The sequence below is a fragment of the Podarcis muralis genome, chromosome 9 (assembly GCF_964188315.1).
Source record: "Podarcis muralis chromosome 9, rPodMur119.hap1.1, whole genome shotgun sequence".
In the NCBI taxonomy this organism is placed as follows: domain Eukaryota; kingdom Metazoa; phylum Chordata; class Lepidosauria; order Squamata; family Lacertidae; genus Podarcis; species Podarcis muralis.
Genome location: NC_135663.1, coordinates 60,801,624 through 60,825,651, shown reverse-complemented (window position 1 = coordinate 60,825,651; position 24,028 = coordinate 60,801,624). Strand labels below are relative to the sequence as shown.

The window sequence follows — 24,028 nt, the reverse complement described above, 5'->3', positions numbered from 1 at the left end:
TCCCCACCCTCACCCTCAATGAAGTGCACATGGCTGTTTTGGCAGGCAGCTGATGAGGGAAAGGTTATTCACACTTTCCCTGTGTGCTGTGGGACCTGGGTGGCGCTGTGGATTAAACCACAGAGCCTAGGACTTGCCGATCAGAAGGTTGGCGGTTCAAATCCCCGCGATTAGATGAGCTCCCGTCGCTCAGTCCCTGCTCCTGCCAACCTAGCAGTTCGAAAGCACGTCAAAGTGAAAGTAGATAAATAGGTACCGCTCCGGCGGGAAGGTAAACGGCGTTTCCGTGCACTGCTCTGCTTCGCCAGAAGCGGCTTAGTCATGCTGGCCACATGGCCCGGAAGCTGTACGCCGGCTCCCTCGGCCAATAAAGCAAGATAAGCGCCGCAACCCCAGAGTCGGCCGTGACTGGACCTAATGGTCAGTGGTCCCTTTACCTTTATTTATGTGCTGTGGACCACTAGCAAAAATGTCCCTTTGATACCATGATCAGGTCTGGAAAAAGGATCTCTATTGGAACCTGCTGCATCAGTGGGTTTGCACCTGACTCCCAGGGTGTTGGCCGAGAGGGAATGATTCATGGGCAACAAAACAACAACAACAACAAAAAGGTTCCCCATCCCCCACTTTCATACATGCAGTTGCTTATTTTCATGAGATGTCAGTAAAACGAACATCGGTTCAGCTGCCGTTTTCCGGTCACCCCCCGCCCCAACCTTCAGCAGGGTTACTAATTCATTAAAAAAAATAAACCAGCCATTATGCATCATTGTTTAAAAACCAGCACTACAAAGTTTGAGGGGAATCGCTGAAAAAAAACGAACCAAGCAGTTATCATTTGATGTAACCAGGACATTAAAGGAATTCTCAGGTTTTTGTATTCGACTCTACTGCTTCAAGACAGAAGTACCTTCTAGAAGGATGTCCATTTGGTCAGTGTGACTGACTCCAAGGAAGTATCCAATTAAACCCATATCTTAACATTATGCATGGCATTGTTTGTCTATTGGCAATGTCTCCTCCCTAAAGGTAAAAACTGCTAGGCCGTTGTCAGAGATGAAATGGGTTGCAAATTGACAACTATTCCATTTCACTGTAAAGTTTGTTAGACACTCAAATATTATACTATGAGATGAGGAAACTCTTGAAAACACAACCTGAAAACCACTTACTGTACTGGGTTTTTACATTGGGTGATAATCCAATATTTCTTATGCTGATGGAAGCTGCTTGCTAGTGAACAGATGATTCATTCCTCCTTATCCCTATAGCTGCGCCATCTGCCCCCAATCTGTTCTGGAGGTGGGGGGGGGGGGGGATATGCTGGACAGCAGGGGATGAACTGCCAAAAATGCCTCCTTCCTTCATGACAGATGCCTTCCACCAAGTAGAGTGGGATACCACCCATTTACCCCATTTTCACTTTTCCAGATTACAGTGGTACCTTGGTTTAAGAACTTAATTTGTTCTGGAGGTCCGTTCTTAACCTGAGACACCACTTTAGCTAATGGGGCCTCCTGCTGCCGCCGTGCCGCTACTGTGCAGTTTCTGTTCTCATCCTGAAGAAAAGTTCTTAACCCGAGGTACTATTTCTGGGTTAGCGTGAGGTACCACTGTAATATATAATATATTTAATTAATAAGCTATTTAATGCTTATGCCGGAAACCAAAATGTTAGAATGGCTGAAAGCTCAATGACAAAACATAAAATATTGAAATATATTGTTTAATTTTTCTCCAAACAATGTCAAACTGTTTGGTTCGTACAGCCAACTCCTGATGTGAATTGAAGGCTTGCTGCATGCCATACTCCTTTGTGCCCTGGTTGTCAATTTAGGATCTGAAACAATGAAACAGATTGGATTATTAAAAACAACTAAAGCTTTAAATAACATTTTACAACTGCAATCCCCTTTTAAGCACCTACAAAATAACATGAGAAATATGGTTTAAAGTTACTACACGTTCCAATAATGGGAGAATATTGAGAATAATCATCAAGAATTCATGTGACACGCAAATAAGAAGCAGAAATCATCCAAGTCTGCAGCCTAAGATTTTGAACCACTAGACCCCTAACACCTGTTCTCCCTGTTTAGTTGTTTATCATTGGTTTTATGAAAATTTAATTTTATACATTGCAAGCTACCATGAGTAATGCTTTTGCAGAAGAAACGCAGCATTATTATTATTTTTAAAAAACCACAATTTATTATTCTTTCTGGTGTTCAGAAAGACAATTCAAGTCTACGAAGTTACTTAGGTTTTACTCAGGTTTGGATCAGGAAGCATGATCCAAAGCTGGAAGACTCTGTGCTCTTCCTATTACAAGCCACATGGTGCAGCAACTGCTATGCTGGCTTCTCTTAGTTGGAGCAGAGACCTGGATTCGGCTGGTGCAGTGAGTCTCTACAGAGGGGAACCTGCTCCTAAGATTGGAGCATTTCCTGTGCTCTGCAGAGAAAGCAGTTTGCATTCAAGGAACTGGGAATGCACTATGAATACAAATGGCTTCCACTGCAAAGAAAGAAAATAGATATGCTCCTTTTAAGATTCCAAGCTAGTCTTACAGTGTAACCCAGTGTGGTCAAGATAAGATTTCAACCAGGGATTTCTGCTGCATAGAAACCTCTGTGATATTTTGGATACCAAAAATCATCTTCCAAATAAGATTTCACCCTCCAGCCTATATGGTAAAACTTGGTCCTTTACAGCAGTGTTTTTCAACCTTTTTTGGGCAAAGGCACACTTGTCTCATGAAAAAAATCACGAGGCACACCACCACTGTGTCCGGAGAGGGAGATGTCAGAGCCCCGCTGCTCTCTATGGGGAATCGGATGAGAGCGGACCGCCTGTCTGCTCTCATCCGATCCCATCCGATCTGATCCCCACCCAGGACGGATGGAAAATAGGGTGGACACAGTCCGGCGCCCGCCTAGTGGGCGAAAATTTGACATTTTTTTTTAATCTTTCGAATTTTTCAATTTTCCCACGGCACACCAGGCAACATCTCGCGGCACACTAGTGTGCCGCGGAACAGTGGTTGAAAAACACTGCTTTATAGAATACACCATCTGTGAAATGTGAAAAGAACACAAACCTATTTATAGAGCTTTATTCATCTGCCTGTTGTACTGTTCCCTTCTCAGAGACATAGATACCATCCAAAAATTTCCTGATATCTTTATTCTTGACTGTGGTGGCCTGCTGAATCAAGGCAGCTGTAACAAAAAGAGGATAATTTAAGCAAGACTGGCTTAACAAAGCAATCATATTTTCCCAATTTAATCAAACAAGCCAATTCAACAAGAACCGGGACAGATACTGCTAACTTCAAATCAAGCTAGGTAGTTTCATTGTCAAGTCAATGTCCCATTAGCAACACTTGTTCCTATTTGTTGCTGGAGAATCAATAGCAACAGACTATGGAAGACAAAACAACTAACCTTGTTTAGTTTAACTAAACACACTGCAACAAAATAAGCTTCTCTTTTAACTTTAGACATTATTTAAAATAAGTTTTCCAATGTTTTAGTAGTATACAGACAACGCAAGCTGAACTAAATGGCAGATGTTGCATCTTTATGGACCATATCAAAGTAAAACCATTATTTCCACAATACAATCATTAACTGACATACCAGAGTTTGATACCAATTCAATGTCGTTTCCTTCAAGGATCAGCTCATCCTTCTGGGCTTGCGATACTGCACAGTTGACCCCTTTAAAAATGTTTAAAAAAGCACACATTTCTCCAATCAAAGAAATTTATCCTTCTCATACAAGTCCACCATTTTTTAAAAAATAGAACACATACATTTGCATACTTATCTGAATATCTCAGCTATCTAGCCATGATCCCTTACTATAATAAACTGTAAAAAAAGGTAAAAGGTAAAGGACCCCTGGGCGGTTAGGTCCACTCAAAGGTGACTATGGGGTTGCTGCGCTCATCTTGCTTTCAAGCCAAGGGAGACAGTGTTTGTCCACAGACAGCTTTCCGGGTCATGTGGCCAGTAGGACAAACTGCTTCAGAAGCAACAGAACACCATGAGGGAAACCAGAGCACATGGAAACGCCGTTTACCTTGCTTCCGCAGCGGTACCTATTTATCTACTTGCACTGGCGTGCTTTCATACTGCTAGGTTGGCAAGAGCTGCGGCAGAGTAACAGACACTCACCCCGTCACGGGGATTCGAACCGCTGACCTTCTGATCGGCAAGCCCAAAAGGCTGAGTGGTTTAGACCACAGCGCCACCAGCATAAATTGTATCCTGTACGCACATAGCACAGTACTAAGACCAACAGGCCTGAGGGAAGTGGGCACTCATTGCTGATGGGGTTCTGCCCAATGCAATTGGTGGACAACAACAGGAAGGACAAAAACGATAGGATAAAAATCCCTCTTGCATGCTGATACACGTACAGATCTGTTAAATATGACTCAAAGTCTCACACCAGTGGCTGCTAAAATAAGATAAAGGATTAAGATCGGAACTGGTATATGGGGAATAAACAAGAGGAGAAACAGGAACAAGGAATAAAATTTTTCTCCCGTCAGCCAGAACATGGGGAGTCACCTAAAATATATAATTTGGAATGTATAATTGGCTTTATTATTTGTATTATGATGTGGCAATATTTTGTATTGTATCCATTGGAGTGTTATTAATGAATTTTTTTTTTAAAAAATCATTTATTTAAAAAAAGGTACTTTAATTTGTCCATACTCCATCATAAAACTCCCAAACTTAAAATACCATCTTAACTAGCCTACTGGGACATTAAGTTCCTACATCAGTAGCAGGGGAAAAGGCGTTTTCTGTATCTTTGTTCCTGAAGTCACATGACATGCAAGACACAGAATTATTGTAATACATGCCCATTAATCTGTGCTTCTGTAGCAGGAATGAAACCAGTGCTTGGAGGTTTTCTCATTACAGAAATTTAATGGGGGCACATTATCACAATTATGTTTTACAGATTAGTGCATATTAATTTTGCATTTTCAAAATACTTTAAACTTGAAAAATGGAGGTAATCCAGAGCAAGGCAGAACTCCAAAAGACAAGTATCCGATTCTGCAAGCTTTTCCCCCAGTTATCATATGGTACAAACAACTTGCTTGGAAAAATACAGGTTTTCAGACATTATAGGATTCATCTGAAGCATAGGTGTGACTACCCCCCCCCCCAATTCTTATATCAATCTTGGTAACAGATATTGCCACAGTAACTAGCTCCTTACCTGGCCTCATGCGCACCCGACGGATGTACTTCTCCCCAAGAAAGTTACGGATTTCCACAAGTGAGCCATTCTCCTGGATAACCACATTGATGGGGAAGTGAGCGTACACTGACCTCATCTTGTAACGAAAGCCCTGGAATCATACACATTTAAAATCAAACAGGGGGAAAGGAGAAACTTTTGTCCAAACTGACTCTTAAAGCACTTTATGCTACAAATAGTATGTTAATAAACAACAACAACAACTTATTTATACCCCGCCCATCTGGCTGGATTTCCCCAGCCACTCTGTAGTGTAGCTGCAAAGATGAAGTTGGCAATATCAACACTTAATAGCAAATTCCCACTGGAAACTTACCAATGTGACACCCTTGATCATATTTTGCACGTGACTGCAAATTGTGCGGACTGTTGCCAGCTCCTTTCTGTTACCCCACCATTTGTCAACACGCAGCTACGGAAATGAAAAAAACAACGAAGTGTATAAAAACAGGCTGCTCATTTCCAAGTATAAAACAAGTTTTCCATGTAAACATTACAAGAATTAAGTTTTATTAGATTAATGAATTTCCACACCAGCAAATATGATTATTTCCAATTTCTATAGACTGGTATTTATCAAATGATCAAGTAGTACTGCTATCCTCAACTGCCAAGTCAACATTGCTACATGTGTTTCTTGTATCAGCAACACACACATACGGTTTTAAAGGAAGTGCTACTACTTTAGAGAAACTGAGGCCAAGTTCACACAAGACATTAACTGCTTCATATAATTACCTTCATCTGATGCAACACCCAGCACTTTAACAGCAGCTGTATTTTGTATTTTAATGTAATTACTCGGTTCACACATTATAGTATCTGTAGGAATGAATGCCCAGGGATGGTCAGGACTAATTACGTGGAGAACACATCTTATGTGAACTAGTTCAGAGTTTCTTTAAATTTTTTTATAGAGAGCAGCAAGCCTCAATGACTGTCTTTATTCAACTGTGTAGTCAGCTATACAAAATATTGCAGTGTGGAGTGCTCCTGTTCAGGATTCTAGACTAACAGTGATATAGTCTTTCTAGAATATTAAATTTCCACCGCCGCCACCTTTTTCCCTAACTGTTGTTGTTGGCATCTGTATGTCTCAAGAGGCAATGGAGTGTACCTACAGGGGTGAAGTCAAACCACTGGAGAATCACAGTGCTTGTTGTGGCTGTGGAGAGCAGTAACTCGTAACTGCTGCTTCTCACGTTGTTTTCACTCCTGAAACCATTCTCATGAAAGCCGCAAGACAGTGGAGGTTAAGGGCCAGGCTGTTCCTTCTCCTAGATAGGTACCTTCCTAGGTTGATGAGCTCCACCTGCCCCTCATTTCCCTCTACAGCACATGCAGTAAGTGCCTCTTTGACCACTGGATCCTCATTGGTACCCAGCCTCTGAGGCTCCCCCCCCCCATAGAAAACTAGTCGTACCTTGGTTTTCGAACAGCTGTTCCCTAACGTCACAAACCCGGAAGTGACGGTTACAGTTTGCAAACTATTTTTGGAAGCTGAACGTCCGATGGGGCTTCTGATTGGCTGCAGGAGCTTTCTGCAGCCAATCAGAAGCTGCACTTTGGTGTCCGAATGTTCAAATGGACTTCCGGAATGGATTCCGTTCGACTTCCAAGGTACAACTGTACTGCAAACTTTGGAGTTGCTGCCATAGGTCCCTCTCGTGTATGGAGCTACTGTTTTGGCTATGTCGGGACTCACATTTGGAGTACAAGTGGACTACTGTCAGTACACTTTGCCTCCCATATAATGGGAGTAATACACAAATATTTTAACATTCTGAAAAGTGAATGGTGCGTATTCACTGCCAAGAGCCATGTCCTGTTAATTACAATGAAAACTAAAATTCAGTGAACAATAAACCAAAGACAAAATACCTTTGACATTTGCTAATAGAAGAAAGGCTAACTCACGGCTCCAAATTATTCTTAATTAAAACACAACAATTCACAGAGATTGGGAACCAGTTGGCATGTGTTAGTATTGCTTCAATTTATTAATAGCTCTAATAGCACCAAATGTCTTGATCTAGTCCACTGCCTATCATCATAGTTTATTTTAACATGAATCAGCCACAAGCATTTTTGCACCTGAAACAAAAAACGGGGGACTCATTTTTCTTGCAGACTAACTGGCTGTGCTGTAGGATGCAACAACGTCCTCTGGAAATCTCACACTTGAAACATCATATGCAAGAGGTTCATTTATCAGAAAAAAACACCCAAAAGTACCCTTTGTCTCCATAAACTGCTTAGAAACCTCTGTAAATAAGTACATATGGATCTTAAATAAGTGCATGTTTCACTTTCAAAAAGTTAAGATTACATGTTTTACAGTACACAGGTCTGCTCCAAAGCACTGAAAAACAGTAAACAGATACTAAGCCTTTCTGCCTGCCACTTTCCCTGTGCAACTCTCCCAAAGAAAAGCAGCTCGGAGATGAAGTTTGTAAAGAAAAAAATTGGAAAGGAAAGGATTAAGTCCCTCCTCCCACCTACTGGTTTTCCACAGCCAACTGCCCCCTTGGTGCAGTGCTTCACAAACTGACACATCTACCAGCAAACGTGAAATTCTAGCCATAGAACCCAGCAACCATTACTGAGAATACAAAGCTAACATGGAATCTGAAAACATTGCAGAGGGCCAACAGCTTCCCTTGTCAGCAGAAACATGATATACAGTACCGCTCACAATACCCACAAATTGCTCACCTTCTTGCGTTTCTTTCCCAAGAGAGAGAGTTCCACATTGATATGATTAAAGTCCCTTCGCAGGGTTCCTCTGGGGCCCTTGACAATAACTGTCCGTCCCTTCAAACGAACCTCGACTGGATGAAGATAATTAAACATTAGCACAACATACAGCAACTTCAAGTGATAAGAACATTAAAGATTTTGGGGTATTGGGGGGGGTGTGAGGCAGTACCAAAAGTAAAAACATCCAAGTGGATGCACATACCTTTTTCTGGGATGTCGACCGTCTGGTTACTGAGAATGGTCTTCATTTTAAATCTAACAGGAAAAGCAAAATGAAAAACTTCAGGTTTAACATGATACTGATATCACCTGGACCACACCCTTTGCAACACCCTTGTGTTGTGGCTTTAACATCAATTTAGATCAGTGGTGTCCAAACTTTTTTCAAAGAGGGACAAATTTGATGAAGTGAAAGGCTGTGAGGGCCAACCAAAGTTGTTAGGATTTTTACCCCGAAGTTGTTGAGCTTTGGATTGAAGTTGTTTAGGTTCTTTTAGAATTTTACCCCAGGAAACAAACTGCCACAGAGCACCCCCAAAACGGAGAAATATTACTAAAACTATTATGATCAACTGCATTGGCCCCGCAAAAGATTTAACCCAGAGCTTTCCAAACTTTTCACGCTGGTTTCACACTTTTTAGACATGCATCATTTTGTGACAATGTAATTCAGTTTTACTAGCAAACTGGAGGTTAAGCCAACCCCTTTCCATCGCTGGAATGAGTGCAGGGAGCGTTCGTGCGACACACCAACACACTGCAGCTAACACACTAATTTGTTAAGACAGTGCTTGGAAAGTTCTGCTTTAACCAATACTTCCCCCTGCCACCATCACTTCCCACTCCTATTACCAATCTCAAAGGCCATATAAAAAGCATGCTCCTCTTCACACAGTGCTTATACCAGGGGTGGCTAAGCTGTGGCACTCCAGATGTTACTAGCATGTCCAATGGCAAGAGATAATAATGAGAAGTGCAGCAACATTCAGACAGCCACCCTGGCTTAAACTTTTCCTAGGCCTAGCGAGAACTCCCTGGCATGACAAAAAAACCCCACTATATATTATTGCAGAAGGCAGGAAGCAAAACCGGCACTTTCAGCTCTGGGAAACCTTAAAGTAACGCTGCTGAAGCAGAGAGCCTGCAGCCTTTCTTGGCCTTGGGTCCCTAGACCTCGTTGAACTACAACTCCCATAATTCCCAGCCAGCACAGCCAGTGGAGAAGCGTGACGGGACTTGTAATCCAACATAAAAAGCAAGGTTGAGAAAGCAGCCGTGCAATTTTGCGCTGAAATAATCTCTGCCACGAAAGCAGCCTTCTTAGGGGCGCGCCGTAAAAACGAGGACCCCCCCCCCGCTTCACCCGGCATCAGTTTACGCAGGCGCACACGAAGCCGGGGCGCGCGAGAGAGACCAAAGCCGTTGAGGGGAAGGGGGGGCGGCTGCTTCTAGGCCTCCCTCTCAGGAGCCCCCGCCGAACCCAACCTCGGAGCGACGCCCGTTTCATTCTCTGAGCCCTGCCCGCGGCCTCCGCGGGGCGCTCGGGGCAAGAGGCAGCCGCGGCGCCCCGGATGGAACCGGATACCGCCCCTCACCTCGCCAGGAAAAAAGAAAGCCGGGCCTCACCTCCTTGTTCGCGGAGAGGAGGAAAGGAAGAGCGTCGTACGTCACCACGGTCTTGAACCCCGTGCGGCGTGACGCCAGCGCGTTCCGCGGGGTGGGGCGTCAAGGCGCCGGAAGGCGACAGCAATCGTCTCCGAGCCCAAACGGCAGGAGGAAAGGGGAAGGTAGGCGAGCGCCGAGTACATCGAGCCTGAGGAAGGAGTCGGGGTCGAGACGACATGGCTCTGCTCCACCTAGGCTTCCCCCGGGAGAACCTGAGGAGGCTGACGTCACTGGGGAGGCTGGTGAGCATATGGGGGGGAGGAGGGATAGGCTTGTGTGTAGCCCTTTTCCCTGGTACCTTCCCTCTGGGAGAATCCCTGCCCCCAATATTATCATTTATTTACTTGCTAATGGCATTTATAGGCCACTTTTAACACCCCCCCCCAGGAGCGGAAGGCGGTTTGCGTGGTTCCCCTCCTCGCACATCAACCCTGCGAGGTAGGCTAGGCGAAGGAGCGATTAGTCATTGGCCCGCAAGGTCGCCCCCAGCGAGCTTCACCGCCGAGTGGGGATTCGAACCCTGGTCTTAATAATAATAATAATAATAATAATAATAATAATAATAATAATAATTTATACCCCGCTCATCTGGCTAGGTTTCCGCAGCCACGCTGGGCGGCTCCCAACAAAACACTAAAAACACAATAAAACATCAAACATTAAAAGCTTCCCAAGAAACCAGAAGCATTCCTCCTAGGAATTCTAGATCAAGATTTAAAAAAAGAAAAATGGAAATTATGTATGCAACAACAGCGGCAAGAATTATATTAGCACAAGCTTGGAAGACAGAAGAAATAACAGCAACAACAACAACAACAACAATAATAATTTATTATTTCTACCCCGCCCATCTGGCTGGGTTTCCCCAGCCACTCTGGGCGGCTTCCAACAAAACACTAAAATACAATGACCTATTAAACTGAAAGCTTCCCTAAACAGGGCTGCCTTCAGTGAAATACCAACAAAAGAACAATGGCAAGGGAAACTTATGGAATATGCAGAACTGGCAAAATTAACAGATAAATTACATGAAAAGGATAACAAAGATTTTAAAAGAGAATGGGAATCATTTACAACATATATGAAGAGACATCATAAAGAATTGGACTCACTGGCAGGGTTTGAATAAACAAAAACAATTGTATATAACAAAAAGTAAGACTATATGTATTGGGAAAATTTTGAGAAACAACACGGAGGGTGAGTAATTTGGAAATAAAACAAAATGGGAATATGAGGGAAGTCCAGGTGAGGGGGGAATATGGAAAATTGTTAGAGAATATTGTTAGAGGATCTATACATGGAAAAACCAATAATTATTATTTTTTTTTAAAAAACTTCCTTAAACAGGGCTCCCTTCAGATGTCTTCTAAAAGTCAGATAGTTGTTCATTTCCTTGACATCTGGTGGGAGGGCGTTCCACAAGGCGGACGCCGCCACCAAGAAGGCCCTCTGCCAGGTTCCCTGTAATCTCACTTTTCACAGTGAGTGGGTTGGACTAGATGACCCTTGTGATCCCTTCCAACCCATGATCTACAAATTCCAGCTTCTGGATAAAGCTTTTATACCTCATTAGTTGGAAATAAGTGCACAAATATAGCAGGGGACAAAGCTGTGTTGTAACTTTTGATTTAAAAAATTAATAAATTATTTGGAAATGTGTTATTTGGAAATAAAAGTGCATATGCTTTTTCCTAGACCTGTGAAAGCAATCGGCACAAACAGTGGAGAGCATCAAGCTCATTGCCAGAGGAGCAGAAGGGACTTTTGCAAAATGGACCTGATTTGCAAGACTTTATGTCTGGAGAACTTTCAGACAAAACAAAGTGGGCAGACTATAAAGGCGAATTAAAGCGTCAGAAAGGAGAAAGGTATTTAAAGCAACTTAATTACCTCATTAGAATGAGTAGAACGATGTGTTTACAAAATAGGTCAGCTGTGTGGAAAGTCAGTTAATTTCTCAGACTTACAAACATTACCTGCTAAAGCAAAATAAGTACGGCTTTTGGTTTTTTTATAGGCTGCGACTTCCTCCATGGCTGAAAACTGAGATTCCAATTGGAAAAAATTATAACAAATTGAAGAATTCGTTGAGAAATTTAAATCTCCACACGGTAATTCTAATGCCTGTATTGTACTAGATGATTTACTGTGTTGTTGAGTGTTGTTTATGCAGTTAAAGTTCCCATCATAGGCACACTTAGTTAAAAGTAAATTCCTTTGCAGTGGACTTGCTTCCGTAGGTTTAGAGCCCAGCTGTTGTGTTTATGACTTTTCTTTTGTTTCCAGAGAGTTACAATAGCAGCTTGCACTGGAGTAGTTATCACATTGTTTTCTTTGTCATTGAAACCCTCCCTGAACAGCTTGAGAGCAGACCAGGGTTGTACCAACATGCAATACCCTCATTGGGTATTGCCATGTGAAATAATTTTCATTGTAACAGTAGTACTTACCTCATCATTAGCTTTACAGTGGTGAGACTCCTTGTAGCCAATGCACTTTATGTCCTTCTCACAGTGTTAATAACTATTTCATTGCCTGTAGGTGTGTGAGGAAGCGCGTTGTCCAAACATCGGAGAGTGTTGGGGAGGGGGCAAATATGCTACTGCTACAGCGACTATAATGGTAAGCTGACCACTGACAACTGATGGTCTTATTGGAAACAGCACATCAAAATTGTCCCATATTTGTCTTGTGTATTGTTGTTGTTGTTTAGTCGTTTAGTCGTGTCTGACTCTTCATGACCCCATGGACCAGAGCATGCCAGGCACTCCTGTCTTCCACTGCCTCCCGCAGTTTGGTCAAACTCATGCTGGTAGCTTCGAGAACACTGTCCAACCATCTCGTCCTCTGTAGTCCCCTTCTCCTTGTGCCCTCCATCTTTCCCAGCATCAGGGTCTTTTCCAGGGAGTCTTCTCTTCTCATGAGGTGGCCAAAGTATTGGAGCCTCAGCTTCAGGATCTGTCCTTCCAGTGAGCACTCAGGGCTGATTTCCTTAAGAATGGAGAGGTTTGATCTTCTTGCAGTCCATGGGACTCTCAAGAGTTTCCTCCAGCACCATAATTCGAAAGGTGATCAATTCTTCGGCGATCAGCCTTTTTTATGGTCCAGCTCTCACTTCCATACATCACTACTGGGAAAACCATGGCTTTAACTATACGGACCTTTGTTGGCAAGGTGATGTCTCTGCTTTTTAAGATGCTGTCTAGGTTTGTCATTGCTTTTCTCCCAAGAAGCAGGCGTCCTGTCACCATCTGCAGTGATCATGGAGCCCAAGAAAGTAAAATCTCTCACTGCCTCCATTTCTGTATTACTCAGAGGTATTTGCAGAGAATAAAGGGAATGGAGTGAGAGGGACTGCATGTCTTTGCTTTTGTCATTCTAGAAAGCAGTCGTGCAACCAGGGCTCTTAAGGATGCCTTGTACATTATCTGGAAAATGATGATGATTTTATTTATATGCCACCCATCTGACTGGGTTGCTCCTGCGGAGTCTCATCTCATGGTATTCCAGCAAGCAGACCACACGGAGAGGTGCATATAGCATGGCTGCACCCCATAATATGTGGTCCCAGGGTGGTGTGGTGCTGGCATGGGGAGTAACCAGTTTACCTACAACGTGATCTTTCTATTTAAATCAGTTACTGGTACTGTGTGCAATTACTTGACTGCTGCAGCCCTTCTGCTGTGTTAATATAAGAACTGGCTGCAAGGACCATTTCACAGTAAATGTCATTCAGTGTTGCCCATCTAGGGGACAAGATGGGAATTCTTAAACGTGCAGATGATTTTATATCCTCTTCCTGCCTGCCCTTATTGGTGTCAAGCTATTAATATGAAAATTGGGGGAATTTCCTGCTGTTTTCGTCTGTGCTCAGAGAGCAGATAATACTAAACCATAGCTAAAACAATGAGTTACTCCTCCCCTTTCTCCTCCGTCGAGGAGGAAACAAACCAGAGGCGAGCTTGCAGTCACAAGAAAACCTTGATATACCATTGTGGTTTGTTAGGAGAGGGGGGGGGACAGAATTATGCATGTATAGACAAGCCAGGCTCTGGCTTGTGTCTTCCTTGGCACACTTAAGGAGGGGGAAGGGGAGGAGGGAGCTAGAATGTTGTTCATTCACATTGAGTTAAATTTGTAAAATTGAGTTAAATGAGTTTAATTTGAACTGTGGTTTTAAAAAGATGCACTCACCAGGCTGTTGTCTCATGGCATTGCTTGTACTTAGCCATTCTAGGAAACAAGAGGTTATGTGGGTCTCAGGCTCCATGTATCATATGTTACTCAGAGTAATAATAATAATAAATTTTATTTATATCCCGCCCTCCCCAGCCGAAGCCGGGCTCAGGGTAGTTCCGGACTATATAATAATTTCTTTCTCATCTGCTGGCTGAGCTGTTGAGATTCTTTTAATATTCGTTATAGAAGGTTCTTGAAGTATTATTATTTTTTAAAAACAATTGTTTCCTGTTTCAGCTGATGGGGGACACTTGTACAAGAGGCTGTCTCTTTTGCTCAGTGAAGACAGCAAGAAGTCCCCCTCCATTAGATCCCGAAGAGCCATATAACACAGCGAATGCAATTGCTGAATGGGGGCTGGATTATGTTGTATTGACCTCCGTGGACAGAGATGGTAAGTAACTTTCTAATTTTGACTCCTTTTGAAAATACAGTTATGCTGATTCCAACCAAGGAAGAATGGCAAACCAAGTTGATGGACTATGCTGAAATGGCAAAATTAACTGGGAAGCTCGGAAACCAAGAGGACTTCAAAAAAGAATGGGAAAAATTTATAATATAATTAGGAGTCCATTAGCAGGATTTTAACCACATTTGTAAAGTAACAACAATATGGACAATTTAGATGGATAAAAAATGCAGATAACAAATTGATATGCAGTTGTAAACATTGTCATTAGGACCCATGGAGGGGATGGGGGTGTCCCGAGATTCAGAGTAATTTCTTTATATGGGTTTTTAATTCCTTTTGTTATATGTTTATATCTTCTTAAGGTCAAATAAAAATTATTTACAAAAAAAGACTCCTCCCTCAAAAGCAAATACAGTTATTCTGTATGCAGAAATCTCATCTAAGGTATTTGTAAGCTGTGCAGATCGCTGTTCTCTACTTCAATAGTTAATATTTGCAGGCATTAAATTTACACAAATGGTCCTCGACGCCACTATAGCTATGTAAAAGTAGGTACCGTATTTTTCGCTCTATAACACGCACCCGACCATAACATGCACGTAGTTTTTAGAGGAGGAAAATCTGTAGGCATGCCACCCGTAGGCATTCCCTCCATAACACGCACAGACATTTCCCCTTACTTTTTAGGAGGAAAAAAGTGAGTGTTATGGTGCAAAAAATATGGTATTTGTTCTTCCTGTAAAATAACTGCCGTTTTCTATTATTAGATGTTTCAGATGGTGGAGCAGCACACTTTGCAAAGACCGTATCGCACTTAAAAGAAAGGTAAGGAGTGAATATTAGAAAAACTAAATGGATTGCTTTTGGGGCAAGGTTAATGCAGCTTTCAACTGACCACTCTGCACTTTTGTTTTGTTTTTTCCAACCCTCGTGTCTCAGGAATCCCAAAATTCTTGTGGAATGTTTAACTCCTGATTTCAGAGGGGACCTGAAAGCTGTGGAGACAGTTGCTCTGTCAGGGCTCGATGTCTATGCTCACAATGTGGAAACAGTTCCAGAATTGCAGAGGTGATGAAAGGTGATATATACTGATAAAGTAAAACAAGATTTGTGAGAGCAGTCTATTTCAATTTAAGAGATGGTTCCATGAAGATGCTATTAGGAGGGACTGGCAGTCTGCCTGCATTAGTGCTAAGCCATTTTCTGCTTGTTGAAAACTACCGTATTTTTTGCTCTATAAGGTGCACCCGACCATAAGACGCACATAGTTTTTAGAGGAGGAAAACAAGAAAAAAATATTCTGAATCTTTTATTTCTGTAGAGCCTCTTTTCAAAAGCTTGATTTTGCAAGTGAACAGTAGAAGCATTTTAACAGGCATTAGTGCTTGGATTTCATTCTCTCACAGAAAGCCCCCGAAAAAAAATTGGATCATCTGGCCATTTGGAGAGACAGAGGCACATGGTTTGGGCAGTGATGGAATCCAAGACTGTCTGAAGAGGGAAAACAAGAATAATGTTCTCTTGTCTGTTCGTCAAGTTGCTCAGGGGGCTAAGCAAGGCCTATCACACAACAACCTCACAACAACCCAGTGAGGTTACGGTGGCCCTCTCTGCGCAGCACCTATCCAGCGAAGAGGGAGGAGAAACGGAGCCCCTTCCATTTCTCCTCCCGCTTCACTGAAGAGGCGCAGCACCGTTCGCTCCATAAGATGCACACACATTTCCCCTTACCTTTTAGGAGGAAAAAAGTGTGTCTTATGGAGCGAAAAATATGGTAAGTAGTGAATCTGCTTTTGTCTTCTGTTCACAGTGGGTCCCACAGAATGGTTCATGCCCAGAAGACTTATTCTGCATCCTTAGTGTCACTGCAGCTGTACTGTGTTGTTTAGACATGTTTAAGAACCTCTTTTTGCTTCGTATAACTACAGTTCTCAGATTTTATCAGAATGAGCTTCTCTATACTCTAGCTGTTTACTGGTCATAATAAATGTATGCTTTGCCATCAAATGAAAGCAAACTCCAGTGGTAGTGATTAAACTGGAGGTGTTTTACCCCAAACTGACATTCCATATTTTACATATTCCATGAAGGATTGATCCCTGGAAGTTACTTTTAGGACCGTCAGCACAATGAATGCCTTTTGTAAAAGCCAAATATTTAAGTGGCTTGAGAATTGTCTCCTAGATTTCTGTTTTGCTGTTCATAGGCTTGTCATAAATCCGATCACATGTACTAGTCATTCATACCAAGACATCTGTCTGCTTATGCAGGTGAAAAAAAAATAACTTGCAATAGTTGCCCCATTTTGATTAAATGAGGATATCACCCAGCATAGAGAGTGTTGTTCTCTCTGTCATTCTTTTGAATATTTTTCTCAGAGCAAGGGTGATGTTCTTCAGCCTGATACACATTGAAGGTAATGTTATAAAGATAGAAGAAAAATTGTGTGTACACACAAACAAAAAACTTTGGAAGCAGTTATGAAAGGCAGATTCTGGAACTATGACAATACAGTATCTGACCATCTTTCATTCCCTGATAAGGCTAGTTTTTGTTGTTGTTGTGATGGGCATTGCCAAATTCCTGTAACCCTTTCAATCTAGTTACGGTGAATGAGTTTTCAATTAAATGTTTGAGAAGGTATTCTTGATCTGTGTATTCTTCCTAAGTTTGACTCATCTAATCCAGTGGGTTCTGCAGAAGATTTTTCAGAGGTATGACAAGATCCATTCTTGTTATGCTAAATTATTCTTTACTATTTTTTTTTCTTAAAGAAAAGTTCGGGATCCTCGCGCAAACTTCGACCAGTCCCTCAGTGTTTTGAAGCATGCTAAGAAAGTTCAGCCTGATGTAATTTCCAAAACATCCATCATGCTTGGTCTTGGTGAAACAGATGAACAAATATACAACACATTGAAATGTAAGTCAGGATTTTGTGGGGGTAGAGGCCATGATTCACAGATTCAAGGAAAAAGAAAGTGCACCCTCTTTGAATTCGGTAGTTTTACATATGAAGACATAACAACAATCACCTGTTCCGTAAAGGTAAAGGGACCCCTGACGGTGACCATTAGATCCAGTCATGGCCGACTCTGGGGTTGCAGTGCTCATCTCGCTCTATAGGCCGAGGGAGCTGGCGTACAGCTTCCTGGTCATGTGGCCAGCATGACTAAGCCGCTTCTGGCGAACCAGAGCAGCGCATGGAAATGCCATTTACCTTCCCGCCAGAGCGGTACCTGTTTATCTACTTGCACTTTGACATGCTTTCGAACTGCTAGGTTGGCAGGAGCAGGGACCGAGCAACAGGAGCTCACCCCGTCGCGGGGATTCGAACCGCCGACCTTCTGTTCGGCAAGTCCTAGGCTCTGTGGTTTAACCCACAGAGCCACCCGCGTCCCTTCACCTGTTCTTTAGTAGGTCTTAAAATTAGGTAAATACAACCTCAGATGAAGAACACATGACATATTACACTGTGTTGTGATTTGTTTAACAGAAATAAAACCAAAATGGAAAAGTTTTCTGTGAAAAACTAAATACACCTTATGATTCAATAACATGAAGTAATTGTTTTCTGTAGGACTTTATCCACCTCTCTCATCGTTGTGTAGGAATTTTGGTCCCCTCTTCTTTACAACGTTGCTTCAGTTCATTGAGGTTTGCTGGCATTTGTTTATAAACAGCATTTCAATTGGATTGAGGTCTGGATTTTGACTGGGCCATTGCAACAAAGAGAGTGCACTTTCTTTTTCCTATGACTGTAAGCTGTGTAGGGACCATAGCTGAGTGTTGGAGCATGTTATTCCAATAGCCATATGCTAAGCTGTCCATGCACAATTTCTGAGGCTCACTCCTTAAAGCAAAGTCATTCCTGCATATTGAGTTCAGATATGGGGCAAGCTGATTGGAGATTGAAAAGAGTTTTCATTTTGGGTCTCTTTCTTAACTTTTGATAGGGTTTTTTTCTTCCTCATTTAGGGAGTTAAACCTGGCAGTTTCAACAAACATACTTTATCTGCTCTATTAAATGTGCTGCTTAAAAACAGGCGCCAGTGAGGTTTAGAAGAATAAACAATGCTATATTTCTGTCATTCACTAAATAATATGTTTAATTTTTATAGTATTACGTGAGGCTGACGTAGACTGTTTGACCTTGGGACAATACATGCAACCCACAAAGCGACATTTAAAGGTAAAATTGTACTGGAAGTTTATTGTTTGAAAATATATCACATTTTCTGGATTGAAGGCTGAAAGTGACTTGGGATATGCCTTCTGGGACGGGAATCTTAAGGTGAGGCAATTATGTCAGCCTCAGTTTCTTTTGGAACACAGATCCATGTACAATTTAGTTGTGGATGTTGCACTCTGTGCTTGTTAAGGTTAGGAATATATGCATTTTGAAATGACTGAATCATGATGAAAATGTATTCTTCTTTCCAGGTCGAAGAATATATTACTCCTGAGAAATTTAAACATTGGGAAAACGTAGGAAATGATCTTGGGTTTCATTACACTGCGAGTGGGCCTCTTGTGCGTTCCTCCTACAAAGCAGGTGAGATTGCTAGATTAGCTGAACTATATAAATTTATGCAAACTTTGGTTTAAACTTGCCCCTTATCAGCAAGTGCAATAGACCTTTAGCTTTATATGTACAGGCATTGGGTTTTATTCAGTGTAACACTAAGCAAAATGTTCTGTGAGTGCAGCCCAAGGATTTCTCCTTGCCCAACAAAACATTCTGTCCCTCTAGGTCTCTCTCCCCTCGTCCTTTAAATCTTTTCCGGGCGGGGTTCTCCCAACCCTCTGGAACAGATTTGGGGATGGCATAGAATTGGATGTGGAGCACTGGGGTGGAATCCACTTGCACTAGCACTAATCCTTAACATTAGTGCAACTGAATATTGCCCATCATGTTACTTTTGAAGTCTAGCTAGACAGGCATGATTTATAGAATAATAATAATAATTTATTATTTATACCCCGCCCATCTGGCTGGGTTTCCCCAGCCACTCAGGGCGGCTTCCAACAAAACACTAAAATACAATAATCTATTAAACATTAAAAGCTTCCCTAAACAGGGCTACCTTTAGATGTCTTCTAAAAGTTTGGTAGTTATTTTTCTGTTTGACATCTGATGGGAGGGCGTTCCACAGGGCGGGCGCCACTACCGAGAAGGCCCTCTGCCTGGTTCCCTGTAACTTGGCTATAGAAAATGTTATTTGTTCCATAATAGTTAGATAATCGGCCTAGGCATTTTGTCTCATGTGTTGCAAGTTGCCTGGGGTGCAGTCCATCACGTTCTTCATTTTGTATCATGTTCCTTCATGCCAGTGGAGAAATGGCAATAGGATAGAGGCAAGATACAATAGATTGTGGCCATAGCTAAAATTCAGATATAAATTGGTAACTTGCAGCTTTTGTTGTGACATGCAAACTCTTAAGTACAGTTCCCTTTAAACTAATACCTGTATTCAATGGGACTTGCTTCTGACACTGATTATAGTCTTAGTGTGTTATACAACTTAGATGGGAAATATTACTTACGAAGCTTGAAATATAGATCTTCATAGTTGTAATCTTTTAGGCGGCAAAAGCAGTAGAGCAAGTAGTTCATATGCAGTGTGAACTACAGTGATCTAATTTAGTTTTATTTTAAAGTTGTACATACTGCATTCAACATGGGATTATATCTGCTGGTGTGAATTAAACAAACAAACTTGCTGCAGAAAGCATGGCAAAAAAACAAAAACGGCTAAAGGCCAGAATTTTTAAAATTTATTTGCTTCCTGGCTCTTCTATGATTTACAGAAGTGTCAGTTCAAGGTCCATTTTTTTATCATTTGCTTTCTGGCCGTACCATGATTTACAGAAGCACCCAATAATGTGCAGCCCATAGGTCTTGTGCTGCTCCTGAGATTTATCTATGTCCTCAGAGTTACATATAATGTTCAGTGCAAAATCTGTGAGTGACAAATGCTGAGAAGCCATGCCTGACAACTATAACCCACACAAGGATTGTGCTATTCCTTTTCACAGCCATCCAAAATAGTCTAGCAGTCTATGGGTAGCACAGCAACTGAATACCTCCCTCCCCATCAACAGCACAGTTGCCACGATGCTAGCATTTCCCTACATTTGCGTGTTCAGTGTTAAAATTTCAGGGAAACCACCATCTGCAAGTTTTCCAGGTTTGCTATTTCCCGATCCAAAAGCGGCTCCTTTGCCAAGCCGATCAGCAAGAGGAAATATTCATTAAATGCAGCAATCCTATTACATTGACACTGGTGTGACTTACCTCTGATTAAATATCATCAGAAGGTTTAGAAAGCCTCTTGTTTTTTTCTGCTGCCTAACATTCCAAGTCTTTCTCATTTAAAACCTTTTAAGAACCAAGATGATTTATGCTGGGGGAAATACCGTATTTTTCGCACTATAGGACGCACCGTCCCATAAGGCGCACCTAGTTTTTTGGGGGGGAAATAAAGAAAAAAAATTTATTTCCCCCCCAGGCGCGGGGCTGGGGCGGGGGAAGCCCGAGCTTCCCCCGACCCCAGCCCCCAGAACAGACAACTCTCCGCAAGCCGTGGGAGCCCGGCGCCGGGCTCCCGCACCTTTCGGAGAGCTGCGCGAAGCCTGGGCGCACTGAGCTCAGCGCGCCCAAGCTTCAGCATGCAGCCAACTCTCCGCAAGCCGTGGGAGCCTGGCGCAGGCTCCCATGGCTTGCGGAGAGCTGTGCGAAGCCTGAAGAGCGAGAGGGGTCGGTGCACACCGACCCCTCTCACTCTCCAGGCTTCAGCGAAAGCCTGCATTCGCCCCATAGGACGCACACACATTTCCCCTTCATTTTTGGAGGGGAAAAAGTGTGTCCTATAGGGCGAAAAATACGGTAGTTTGCTTATGTGACTTGCCCGGTTTGACACAGGGTTAATTCCTGCAGTGCTAAGAGAGTAATAGGCAGCAAGGATTATTTTCAGCTGCCTCCTGTAGATGCTACTGCTCGTTTCTTTCCTACAACACAGGCTAAAGAATACAGTCACAAGATGCTTGCTACTCTGTTAAAATAGATGCATGTTTTCTTTTTGTCTGTGCAGGCGAATTTTTCTTGAAGAATTTGGTACAGAAGAGGAAGAAGAAAGACATCTGAAATGTAAAAAGTTCACAGGGAGAACTCTGCAACTCTAATGGATTCCAGATGGCAGCATCACAAATAAAGGAAGAACATTCAAGATGCTTTTGTTATTGTCGTTGCCCCTGCAAGCATTTAAACTTAGCCATGAATTATTCAGGTTGTTTCTGAACTCAGCTATCTTCTACTGTAGTTTAAAAAATGTTAATGTGTGTTATATGGCTTACAGTGCAATCCTATACATATACATTCAAAATTAAGTTCTAAGGGATTTGTTGGTCTTCTTTCTAAGTAAGTGGTACAGATCCACCTTAGAAAACCTCTGCTTTCTAACATATGAAGCACCATGAGATATACCCACTGGGAAAATTAAGAGAGTTAGATGCATATTTTAAATATCTTGCAGATAATACCAGTAATAAACAGCTGAACACAGTGTGCAGCATTTCTTCAAACTTTGTATGCACCCATATTTACACTCTTGTCATTTCAATTAAAAAAAAAAATTCTACAAGCCAATGTGCAAACATTATGAGGCACAGTCAAAATTGTCAATATTGATTGAGAGAGCACGTCCTTTACCATCAGATATATGGTTAAATCTGGCTGGATTTTACCATGCATCGATAGCATCCCTTAGCGTTTCACTATTCAAACATTGCTTTGTGAAAAGTTTGATCTCATCAGCAGGTGTGCTAGCGAACATAGGGATAGCAGTGTAGCATGGGCTTGCGATAGCATTATCAGCAATAGGTTGCAATTCCAAGATGTGGATATGAACCACACACAGCATTTACTGGAGCTTTTACACAGCACTTGTTGTTGAAGAGGCAATGCAATATGAAACTTTCCACAAAAGAGCTCCTGCTCAAAGAGCAAACTCATTTTAAATGGAACTGTTCAAATGCTGCATGCATACACGAGTGTTTCTTTATGATGTCACCATCACTCTGCGCACACACAAATTGTATGAGACGCTGAGTGCAAAGGCGAAGGACCTCCACTGGATGTACAAAAGAAAACTCAGAAAAGTTGGCTTGGTTTCTCTAATTAAATATACCTTATGTCAGTCTCAACTAATCAATTTCAAGAAAAGGGAATGGAACTTTATGGAAATTGAAATTATCCCTTACGGAGGAGGAAAAATTGATCTTAGTATTTTGTCCAAACATAAACAGTTAGAAATTTTGTCCAAACATAAACAGTTAGAAATTAAGCACTGCACAGCTGGGACTAAAACCCAAGAATTGCTATTGATCTAAGGAGGTGTTTTATCAATTCCAAGGGGGAGAGGGCCTCTTTTCTAACCCCATCAAGTTTGTGCCATAATATGTGGCATATTTCTATACTTCACACTTAAGTCTTGCATTTTGCAGTACGGATCACTGAAATTTCTGTGTACTGTATTAACAATTTAGGGGTGGAAGGATGGATTATTACAGTTATGAAACAACTGTACCGTAATAAGGTGTAGTGAAGGTCTGTTCATTGTGGGGTGGGACTGCAGAAACCCTTCAACAGATTCACAACAGCATGAGATCATTTGAAAATTACACCACATTGGTAATATTTAGCATCTTCTTTGATCCTTTTTAGGGCTGGGAGGAATACCATGGTTTTCGTTATATATCTCACGCCGGGAATGTCCCCCCCCCCCCGCCCCAAAGGTATATACAGTGGTGCCTCGCAAGAAGAAATTAATTCGTTCCGCAAGTTTTGTCATCTAGCGAAGCACGGTTTTCCATAGGAATGCATTGAAAATCAATCAATGCGTTCCTATGGAAACCGCCTTCAGACCAGGTCCGGGGACAGTCTGTCCCCCGACCTCTTCTGAAGGCTGGGGGGGGGGCTTTTCTTCCCACCCCCAGCATTTTAAAAAACCCCGGGACAGCGCGGCCGCCCGCCAGCATTTTAAAAAACCCCGGGATAGCGGGGGACTTCTCCGCTGTCCGGGGCGATCTTAAAATGCTGGCGGGCGGCAGCGAAGCCTTCGCTCTCGCCCGCCAGCATTTTAAAATCGCCCCGGACAGCGGAGAAGTCCTCCGCTGTCCCAGGGTTTTTAAAAAACCTCTCCGCCCCCCCGCCAGGCTTCGGAAGGCTGCTCCGAAGCCTGGCGGCGGGAGGAGGTCTCTCCGCCCCCCCCCCGCCAGGCTTCGGAGCATCCTTCCGAAGCCTGGCGAGGGGGCAGAGAGACCTCCTCCCCCCGCCAGGCTTCGGAGCAGCCTTCCGAAGCCTGGCGAGGGGGCAGAGAGACCTCCTCCCCCCGCCAGGCTTCGGAGCAGCCTTCCGAAGCCTGGCAGGGGGGCGGAGAGACCTCCTCCCGCCGCCTGGCTTCGGAGCATCCTTCCGAAGCCTGGCGAGGGGGCGGACAGACCTCCTCCCCCCGCCAGGCTTCGGAGCAGCCTTCTGAAGCCTGGCGGGGGGGCAGAGAGACCTCCTCCCGCTGCCAGGCTACGGAGGAGGTCCGAGGACAGTGGGGAAGACGCGCTGCGCTTCCCCGCTGTCCCGGAGATTTCCCTATGGGCTTTCGTCTT

The 24,028-nt window shown here is 42.9% G+C and overlaps 2 protein-coding genes across 4 annotated transcripts; one reads left to right on the top strand and one right to left on the bottom strand.

Moving 5' to 3' along the window:
- Positions 1-1,710: 1,710 nt before the first annotated feature.
- On the bottom strand, positions 1,711-9,771 carry RPL9 (ribosomal protein L9). Of its 2 annotated transcripts, none has more exons than XM_028745257.2 (8): positions 9,676-9,771; positions 8,252-8,304; positions 8,005-8,120; positions 5,606-5,701; positions 5,248-5,380; positions 3,642-3,722; positions 3,101-3,221; positions 1,711-1,840 (listed from the first exon to the last, which is right to left on the bottom strand). In XM_028745257.2, the coding sequence occupies exons 2-7, from the start codon at positions 8,295-8,297 to the stop codon at positions 3,115-3,117; spliced, it is 579 nt and encodes a 192-aa protein (XP_028601090.1). In that variant the 5' UTR covers positions 8,298-8,304; positions 9,676-9,771; the 3' UTR covers positions 1,711-1,840; positions 3,101-3,114. The 2 variants fall into 2 exon arrangements, with proteins under 2 accessions (XP_028601090.1, XP_028601089.1); XM_028745256.2 differs by having other exon boundaries at positions 9,645-9,699.
- On the top strand, positions 9,702-21,930 carry LIAS (lipoic acid synthetase). 2 transcript variants are annotated; one of them, XM_077934381.1, is made up of 11 exons: positions 9,702-9,836; positions 11,413-11,585; positions 11,735-11,828; positions 12,259-12,339; positions 14,194-14,350; positions 15,136-15,193; positions 15,308-15,436; positions 17,143-17,288; positions 18,487-18,557; positions 18,809-18,920; positions 21,460-21,930. In XM_077934381.1, exons 2-11 carry the CDS (start codon positions 11,512-11,514, stop codon positions 21,510-21,512), a joined length of 975 nt encoding a protein of 324 aa, XP_077790507.1. In that variant the 5' UTR covers positions 9,702-9,836; positions 11,413-11,511; the 3' UTR covers positions 21,513-21,930. The 2 variants fall into 2 exon arrangements, with proteins under 2 accessions (XP_077790507.1, XP_028601087.2); XM_028745254.2 differs by having other exon boundaries at positions 9,799-9,956.
- Positions 21,931-24,028: the final 2,098 nt, after the last annotated feature.

Coding starts and splice junctions, on each gene's coding strand:
- RPL9 (XM_028745257.2), bottom strand. CDS start 8,297: ATGAAGACCATTCTCAGTAACCAGACGGTCGACATCCCAGAAAAAG. Junction 5,702..8,004: donor TGGGAAAGAAACGCAAGAAG/GTGAGCAATTTG, acceptor TCATTTCCGTAG/CTGCGTGTTGACAAATGGTG. Junction 3,723..5,247: donor TCGGGTGCGCATGAGGCCAG/GTAAGGAGCTAG, acceptor ACATTTTTAAAG/GGGTCAACTGTGCAGTATCG.
- LIAS (XM_028745254.2), top strand. CDS start 9,891: ATGGCTCTGCTCCACCTAGGCTTCCCCCGGGAGAACCTGAGGAGGCTG. Junction 12,340..14,193: donor CTGCTACAGCGACTATAATG/GTAAGCTGACCA, acceptor TTCCTGTTTCAG/CTGATGGGGGACACTTGTAC. Junction 17,289..18,486: donor AATATACAACACATTGAAAT/GTAAGTCAGGAT, acceptor TAATTTTTATAG/TATTACGTGAGGCTGACGTA.